Source organism: Prunus mume, linkage group LG4 (assembly GCF_029339155.1).
Source record: "Prunus mume cultivar Tortuosa linkage group LG4, ASM2933915v1, whole genome shotgun sequence".
In the NCBI taxonomy this organism is placed as follows: domain Eukaryota; kingdom Viridiplantae; phylum Streptophyta; class Magnoliopsida; order Rosales; family Rosaceae; genus Prunus; species Prunus mume.
The window spans coordinates 9,880,537-9,890,105 of record NC_142701.1 but is presented as its reverse complement, the minus strand read 5'-3'; the positions used below and the strand labels follow the sequence as shown (position 1 = coordinate 9,890,105).

At 36.8% G+C, this 9,569-nt stretch overlaps 2 protein-coding genes across 2 annotated transcripts; both read left to right on the top strand.

Annotated features, from left to right (window-relative positions):
* Window positions 1-287: 287 nt before the first annotated feature.
* Window positions 288-1,139, top strand: LOC103341962 (cytochrome P450 family protein). The gene is made up of 2 exons (XM_008245512.3): window positions 288-601; window positions 711-1,139. Exons 1-2 carry the CDS (start codon window positions 424-426, stop codon window positions 917-919), a joined length of 387 nt encoding a protein of 128 aa, XP_008243734.2. The 5' UTR covers window positions 288-423; the 3' UTR covers window positions 920-1,139.
* A 3,178-nt stretch (window positions 1,140-4,317) lies between these two features.
* Window positions 4,318-9,190, top strand: LOC103341964 (putative disease resistance protein RGA1). The gene is given in 5 exon segments (XM_016796665.2): window positions 4,318-7,235; window positions 7,237-7,269; window positions 7,271-7,427; window positions 8,712-8,806; window positions 8,911-9,190. Coding segments are annotated over 4 exon segments (2,982 nt in total). The 5' UTR covers window positions 4,318-4,499; the 3' UTR covers window positions 8,768-8,806; window positions 8,911-9,190.
* Window positions 9,191-9,569: the final 379 nt, after the last annotated feature.

Below are 9,569 nucleotides of genomic sequence, written 5' to 3'. Positions count from 1 at the left end.
TATTGGAGATTTTGGTGATTGTAGCGGTTGGATGACAACGCAAATTTCCTTTTTTATTTTTATACAAACGATATTTTGCTTTAATTTAATTTAAACTGCTCGGAAATTCGAACTCGTTAAACAAAATGAGTCATGGAAAGTGCTCAAGCCTGTGAAACAACCCCCACAACCAAACAACCAAAATTAATTTATTGTTTCCACGTCAACAATTTCCAGTTATTTATTTTATCATAAATTCCCCTCCTTTTTCATTTTTATCCAACAAAACAGAGTCCATATATATGCCAACCGCGACCGCCCGTTCATGTCCGTCTGTAACTTGTACGCACAACGCAAACATAAAAAATCCTCTTCGATCGGTGGCCCGAAACCCTCTCTTCCTTCCCTTTCCTTGTCTAATTCTTCTGTGCTTGTTGTTCCACCATGTCTTCTATGCTGAGCTCTCAAGGTCTGGTCTTGGCCACAGCCATGGCCGTCTCAAGCACTCTCGTCTTCCTTGCTTTCTCTAGGCAGAAGACTTTCCTACCAACCCAACTTTCTGATAGCCACAATTCCCAGAAAAATCCAAAGAAAACTACTCTGCGTTCTTGCTTGTGTTCAGGTACTTGAGTTTCTGTTTCTCTTATTAATTCTTTCTTTTTCTGGGGTTTTTTCCTTTCTTGAAGAATTGTGGCAAAGATTTTATGATTCTTGGTTTGTTTTTTCTTTAGGTGATAAGAAGAGGGAGAGGAAGAAAAAGAAAGTGCATTTTGCTGAAAATGTTGAGGAGCCGCCAATTGGCGGTGGAGAGGAAATGGTGATGAGAAAGCAGAGCAAAGTTGAGAGAAGAAGTTGCAGAAACGAAATTCCTGAGAATCGGATTGCTTTGTACAATGGAATTCTCAAGAACCGTGTGCAAAGGATGCAGTGTTCTCATTGACCTCTGGAAATTTCTGGTGTTTCTTGGGATCTTGGTTGACAGAAGAAAAATCTTTGTTTTCTGTGGTTGTAAATTTGTTCTGTTTTTTTTTTTTTTTGTTCTTCCCAAATGTGGTTGTAAATACTTTGAACTTTGTCCAATTAAATAAGTAAATTTGGGCAAGGTTTTTTTTTTTCCTCTCTATTTTCTACCAATCAAATTTAGAAATCTTTGAGTATAATTCTTGTTTTTGGTTTATTACAACAAATTATTGGCTTTTATTTATTTATTCTTCTTATTTGCTTTGAATTTTGGGATTCTTCATAAGAGAACAGGTTACATACACTCGTTTAAGAACTAATCCTTTTCTAAAGAATTGATAAAAATGAAAATTATTATTTAGAAAATAAAATGGTTGTATATTGATGTTATCTTAAGACACCCTCACCCTTCTTTTTGATGAGGTCCCGAGTGTTCAAATCCCTCAATTTTTGCTCATTAAAAAAATTTATGTTGGCTAGATATCTGTTTCTCTGCACACATCGTAAAGAACTTATAGCTCAAGTGTCATTCAACTCCTCGTCGATATGATCAAGTTAGTGGTAAAATCTTTAATGACATGAAACATAAACAACTGCACGCGTTCCTTGTGAAGAAGGGGAAGCTTTGGTCTCCCCTCCAGTCAAGAATTTAAACCTAACGATCACCAGAAGTACTTGTTTTGAGTTTGACAAGAACTAATAATTGCACTCTCGATCAGTCCCATTCATAGGCTTGAGGTTAAAATGTGAACCGTGTGAATCCAAAACTCAGAATGGACCACATCCACTTACTTGTTCAAACTCAAGTTTGAAAGTGAATCAATCAATAAAGAAAGGAAAAATTCCAAGTTTAAAGGACTGCCAACAAGCAACCCATGGGAGCTCTTTCGACCACTGAATCAGAGGCGTGGGGGCCCCATGGAGATGATTTTACAAGTAGCCTAAGCTGCCCAACTAAGTTGACCAAACCAACCCAACTCTAGTGTATTGGAGAATAATTTTTGTTCAACGAACACCACTTCCAATTTGTAGCACTGGTGCGTAACAGAATCATCTTGATTCTTTATCTTTATCTGTCAACTCCGAGTGAGTTGGGCTTAATTTTGTAATATTTATTACTCACTATCTTATTGAATTTATTTTTCCCAATTTATCGTATGCAATTACCTTTTTTTAAAGTGTGTTCTTCTTATACATCTTTTCTATATACCCTTTTATTAATGAAATTTTGCTTGTAAAAAAAAAAAAACACTTCACCTCATTGTTTTTTGTTTAATTTTTGTTCAACTTTTTGCTTAAAAGAAAGGGAATGGCTGGTAACGCTGAGCTTAATTTGCAATATCTAATGGACGTGTGGCAGGCAGATAGTGGGGTTGGTGATGTAGGTCCTCAGTTGATGCCTGGGCAATAATAAGGACCACAGAAGCCTGTGATCTCTCACCAGATTATTGGCCATGCACCCATTAATTTTGTATCAACTTTTTGGTTAGAGCAACCACACACTACCTTAGCTCTAATCACTATGCATTGTGGTTTAGACATTTCAACGGCCGAATAGATAGTCCCGAACTCATTTTCTTATAAACTTTAGTGAAACTTTGTTTTTAGGGTTGTGTCCCTTACCTATCATATACTCTAAGCTCTCGAGATTATATATGGAGTCTGATTTCATGTGTAGAGTATTCTGTTCTTCAGATGTGTATCTAGTTACTTTCATCTTCTCTTCATTAATTAATGTACTCATCATATGCAAAGCAATTGACCAAAAAAGTTTTGGGAGTTTCACTAAAACATCCAAAATGGGGGTTGAAATTATAAAAAAACCCAAGCACTATTGAAACATATAAACACACCCAAAACCCATCATTACACACATTCAAAACTCATTTATAAACACACCCAAAAAGTTGAATTTGGGGTTGATTTTGGGTGTGTTTCTATGTTTAAATAGTGTTTGGGTTTTTTTATAAATACATGTCTTTGGAATATGCAGGTCCGTTGCAAACAGTGCTCTAAAATGGCTGAGAGACAACCTCTAGTCTGGTGTGTTTACCAAAATTTGGCTCTAGATTTTTTCTTTCTTCCAGAAAGGGTACTGGATGAGCCGTGCCGTCAAGAATTTCCAACGCCTTCCCAAACTTGCCAGCGTGTGAAGACATTGAATGTGCAGTGGCAGATGTTTTATTTGTTCTACTTGTAATTTAACATTTGTGAGATGATACAGAATCACCTGGTCCATGCATTTACTGATTTATATCATTGAAGCAGGTTAGAGGGGAAAATGAAAATTTCATTTTTTTAGTTCACGTATATCTCATTTTCAAAGCGGTTTATTCAATTTCTTGTGATGGATATTTGTTGTCTGAGTACTACAATTAGTTGGTGAGGCTTTTTGTAAACGTACATGCATAACCAATGCGTTACCATTGGGTTCTTTCTCAGAAAAGTACCGATGACTTCATATCATTTGTTATCATAACTTAATCACTAATTTTTCTAATGCCGCCCATTGTCATGGCAATCCAAGGCAACAACTATTCACATTAGATTTTGAGGAGAGAAATTTGTATGGATTTTGGTGTGGGAAGTGAAGAATATGGTTAGGTATTTATGGAAAAAAAAAATCTGAATTTTTGGTTTATTTTTTTTCCAATTATTTTGCTATGTAAATTGATGGCGGACATCACACTGACATCAACTTGACCAAGTAGCAGCCCAGGCTAGTCTTCTTTTTGGGTTTGCACAGTTTCATGGGCCACTTCTTGCCATGACAATTTTCCCTCAGTGGGAGTTGTTTTTGGAGCCTAGGCCCCCTTTGGCCATGGAAGTGCTCTTAGAGCCCCAATAATGGGTTTGCTCTTACAACTTGAATTCCCCTTTTTGCCCTCTATCATGAAATGGAATGCCGAAAAGGAAAATGTTGGGAGAGCACATTTATACTTGATGGAAGTTGAGCTGTGCACATGTCAAAGAAGTTCTTAACCATATGGGTGAATTTTAAGGTATGCAAAGTCAATTCACCCAAATGGTTAACGTTGTGATGTTTGCTTACCAATTACCACGGATGAATATTATGATGTTTGCTTACAAGCAACATTCTCCGGCCTTGTTCTTATAAAACTAGCCTAGACCTCACTTGTTTTTAGCTTATCGGGAAAAAAAGGAAAAACAACTCGTCGATTTCAGCTTCACTTAGGAGATAAGAAGCCATCAAATTTTTTTAATTTTTGAATAAGAGGTTGTTTGGAGGATGCTTCGACCAAGCAAACAAGAAAAGAATAAGGGAATAAGGTAGGGGAAAGCAAAAGTAAGGAATTAAAAGAGAAGAAACAAACAAGTTAGGGAAGAGATAAATTCTATTCGTGTTGATTGTTGTCGTCGTGGTGCCTGAATTGACTTACAAGCATTCTTCATCAGCCTCAACATTATAAAACTAGCTGGGGAGAAATGAGAACGCCTACAACAATTCCCAACACTACCTTGTTATCATTTGCATTAAAAGATTTCTTCCTTTTCCCTTTCTTTTTCTTCCACTAGAAATCCATTTCTAGAGCAAACAAATGGCTGAAGCACTCATTTCCGTGCTCCTAGAGCAGTTGGCCTCAATCATCCAACAAGAGGTCAGATTAGTTATGGGTGTTAGGAAAGAAGTGGCAAAACTCACCAGCAATTTCAAAGATATTGAAGTTGTGCTCGAGAATGCAGAAGAGAGGCAGGTGAAGGAGGTGGACGTGAGACAATGGCTGGAGAGGTTGAAGGATGTATCCTACGAGGTGGACGACGTGTTGGACAAGTGGAGTACTGAAATCCTGAAGCAACATATTCAGAAACAAGAAGCTGGTAATGCTGGTAGTACTAGTACTACCAAGAAGGTATGTTTCTGCATTCCTGCCCCTTGGTTTTGTTTTGGCCGTCAAGTAGTTCTTCGTCATGACATTGCTGTGAAGATAAAAGAACTAAATGAAAGATTAGCTCTGATTGCTAGTGAAAGACAAAAGTATGACTTTCAATCCACGAAAAGAGGAATTGAACAAATTGAACGACAAAAAAGTTCTTCTTTCGTTGATAAGACATTTGGTCGAGTCGACGAAAAGGACAAAGTAGTAGAAAAGTTGGTGAGTGGCAATGGTCAAGGAGGGGCGACCTGCCTTGTCATCCCTATTATAGGGATGGGAGGGATTGGCAAGACAACTCTTGCCCAACTTGCCTATAATGATGAAAAGGTTCAAGCTCATTTCAACACTAGAATATGGGTTTGTGTCTCAGATCCTTTTGATGAGATCAAAATTGCCAAAGCCATCATTGAGGGTCTGACAAAAGAGACCCCAGCTTCAAATGAGTTGCAAACTCTAAAGTCCATTATACATGAGTCTGTTAAGGGCAAGAAGTTCCTTCTTGTCCTAGATGATGTGTGGAACCAAGACTATGGAAAGTGGGAACAATTAAAGCTACCTTTACAAAATGGGGCTGTGGGTAGTAGAATATTGGTGACCACAAGAAAAGAGGAAGTTGCGAGGATGGTGGGAGCACATCATATGGTCAATTTGGAGGTGTTGAGTGAAGAAAATTGTTGGGCATTGTTCTATCACATTGCACTGGCTGATAGAGAAAAAAATGAGTCCAAAGTATTAGAATTTATTGGTAAAGAAATTGTCAAAAAGTGTAAGGGCCTGCCCCTTCTTGCAAAGACAATGGGTGGTCTCATGCGCTATAAGAAAACGAAGAAAGAATGGGAAGACGTTTTGAATAGTAAGATATGGAAGTTAGATGTGGTTGAGGAACAAGTTTTCCAACCACTGTTACTAAGTTATTATGATTTGGCCCCAGCAATCAAACGTTGTCTTTTGTATTGTGTTATTTTCCCAAAAGATTATGAGATTGCTAAAGATGATTTGATTGAATTGTGGATATCACAAAATTATCTTAATTCAATTGAAAACAAAGAAAAAGAAGCAGTAGGTGAAATATACTTTAATAACTTAGTAACGCGCTCTTTCTTTCAAGAATTTGAGGAAGATGAACTTGGAAATATAACGGGGTGCAAGATGCATGATGTTGTGCATGACTTTCTACAATTTCTAACTAAGAATGAATGCTTAGTTTTGGAGGCTGAGGGTGGTAATAATAAGAGAATAATGGAGTTTGATGGATATACGAAAGTTCGTCATTTGACATTAATGTTTGCACCCGAAGGTCCACTAATTCCGAGTTCCTTGTGCAACTGCAAGAATTTACGGACTCTTGCAACTTTTGATTCAAAGATTACTAGTTTTGGTCAAGAGTTAATTTCACAAGTAAAATGTCTTAGAACGTTGAATCTAAGTGGTAACTCATTGAAAGAAGTTCCAAATGAGGTTGGAGAATTGGCACATTTGAGGTATCTTGATTTGTCTAATAATCATGATTTGATGAAATTGCCAGACACCATGTGTAATTTAATCAATTTGCAAACCTTGAGACTCATTTGGTGCATAAGACTTGAAAGATTACCTGAAGGCATGGGAAAGCTGATTAACTTGCAGCATCTTCATGTTCGGTGGTGTCGTAGACTAAAATTGCCCAAGGGGATTGCAAGGTTAACAAGTCTACGAACGCTAGATGAAGTTTGCATCCATGACGATGATGACGTTGATAACAACAAAGAAGCATTATTCGAGTTAAGTGATTTGAGAAACATGGACCAGCTTCGTGGGAGTTTCCGAATACAATTTCTGGAGAATCTCAAGGACGCGAGGCAGGCCGAGAAAGCGCATTTGGTGAACAAAAATTGCCTTGTCAGTCTGAATTCGAGTTCCCTAGATGAAACAGCGCAGCACATCGAGGAAGAAACAGTGAATGCCTTACAACCACATCCAAATCTGGAATCCTTATCTATCAAATTCTACATTGGCACCATACTCCGGCCCCATTGGATGACGTCGTTAAACAAATTGAGAAGCCTTACCCTCTTAAGTTTCCCTGTTGTTGAGTTTGTGCCTCCTTTGGGGAGATTGGAGTCCCTTGAAGTACTAATCATATTCAGTTGGGATAGATTGAAAAAGGTAGGAGTTGAGTTTTTGGGAATAGATGGAACAATAGAAACGCAAACATCCTCATCACCACTTATTTTATTCCCAAGTTTGAAAAGACTTGAATTCAATTATATGCCCATGTGGGAAGAGTGGGAAGGAATGACAGGGTGGAGTGAAGAAGAGGATTCTCAAAAGACAATTACAATAATGCCCTGCCTTTCTTCCTTGAGAATTATTTCTTGCGATTCGCTTGAAACACTGCCCAACTTCTTACGAAATACACCATCTCAAGGAGTTGGTCATCGATGAGGAATGCTCTCCAAGCACTTGCAGAAGGTTGCCGAAAAGGCAGAGGAGAGTGGCCCAAGATTTCTCACATCCCAAACATCAAAGTTGGTAAAGAATTTGTACAAAAAGACGGAGTTTACCAAATTGATGATGATGAGCCGCCACGTGCTGCTTCCACATCTTCTTCTGGTAATGTCTATTAAGATTTCATTTTGTTAATGTCTATCTATATTATTCATTTATCATCACAAATTTTCTTCTTTTCTTTATGTTTGTTTTTTCTTTGGGAAATTCCATGTGTCTATTTATTCAAATACTAAATTGATAATAAAACAAGAGTGCTGCTATTTCCACCCCTTGTACTATTTTCCATCCACCTTATTTTCTCACACACCATGTAAATTTGAAAAAAGACAATCCTCTCTTTCTACCCACCATTATTATTAAAATACCCTTTATAAACCACCTTATGTGGCATGCCAACTCATCCAATACAGCTAAGTCTTATTTATTTATTATATCCTAATTAAAGCAATAATTACTAAAAAGCCTTTCCATCTCCCTCGGTCTTCTTCCTCCTCCCCCGCCCTTTTCCCACAAAATTTCCACTGTCGCCAGATTTCTCACCGGCGCCGCTAAACCCATCTCGCTCACTCATTCTCCCATGACGGTTCCCTCTCTTCACCATGGCAGTTGTATCGGATTTCTCACTACCGCTGCATCATGATTCATGCCTCTCTCATCTTCTATATTTTCCAGATCTATGTATGAAGATAATTGGTTTAGATAGATACATTGTTCTAGGTGTTTGGGATACAATAACTAATAATTATAAAACCTATCATGAACCGATTTGTTTTAAGACTTCAACTAGGAAAGTTATTGAGATATTTGTTGTGACGATGAAAGAAAAGATTTTTCAGATTTGCAGGAAGAGTTTAGTTGGATTTTTTAGATGGTCTCAAGAGGATATAAGGTTTCTATAGGATTAGCCTTTTGTATTATCCAGCAATACTTGAATTGATGTAGAGAAAGAATGATGAATGTATTGATGTGATTTGCGGCGCCAGTGAGAATTGTAGATATAATGGAATTTCCAAGGAGAAGAGAAGGGTGAGGGTCAGACATAGAAAAAAAATTAGGGGTAATTGTTTAGTGATTAAGAGATAATAAAAATTAAAATACCCTGCACTTTAATTATTTCTAAAATATCCTTTTTACCATAAGTCCTTATAAGTCATTTTACAAAGGGATAAATTTGTCTTTGAAATTTTGAAAATAAGGTGGTTGGGGAAATAGGACAAGTGGGTGGAAATAGTAGCACTCTAAAAAAAACTTACATGTAGTGAGGGTAAAGTAAAGATAAATATAAAATCGTTGGAGAATGTTTTTATTTTTTTATATTTTGCAAATACTTTTTAAGAGGATATATATATAATTTTTTAATGGTTTGAAATTCAATGGGTTATGTAGGTATTAAAAAAATTCTCAAAAATTGTCTCGGGCTAGGACTGTCCCTACCTGGCTAGGCCTAGATTCGTGCCGACAACCCCATTTCCGAATTCCAGGTATGTACTCCACTGCTTATACGATGAATGTTGTGCATAAATTATATCTATTCTATCTACAATTACTGAAGTTGAAGAAGGTTTTGATTTTCTTATGTCAGCAGTTGAAGGTATTTTCTAGCATGCAAAGAGAGAAGTCTCATTTGAATTCACACTTTGAAGATAATCTTGTCAGAAGCACGTACGTTGTATAGTAGGGAAAATAATTATAATATTCGATATGTATGTATAGCCAATAATTCAATCATGAACTCTGTTGAGATGTTATATTATATTACAATCTCTGTTGAGATGTTGTTATATATCACTCTGATTTGAAACATCAGATAATATGTACATTATATCCAATAATTCAATCATCAAATCTATTGAGATGTTATATTATATTATGATATCCATTGAGATTTTATATATCTCTCTGATATGAAATATAAGATAATATGTACAATATAGCCAATAATTCAATCATCAACTCTTGATAGTCTAAACTACTCTAATTTATGACGAGAGGAATCTAACTTAGGCGCAAAAGGGTTGACACATTGCTCATGGTCAACTGGCTACAATAATGCACTGGCTTTTATATCTGATTTTCATGTAATATGGGATTTTCTTATCTCAGCAGCTGAAAATTTCATGGCAGTTGAATTTGCTTTCAAGTAGACCAAATGGATGTTACAGGAAGTGCTTTCAAATGGATGTGGAAGAAATCATTGGAAATTTTGTAGCAGCTCCACAAAATTGGTGAAATAAAGGGCTAAGA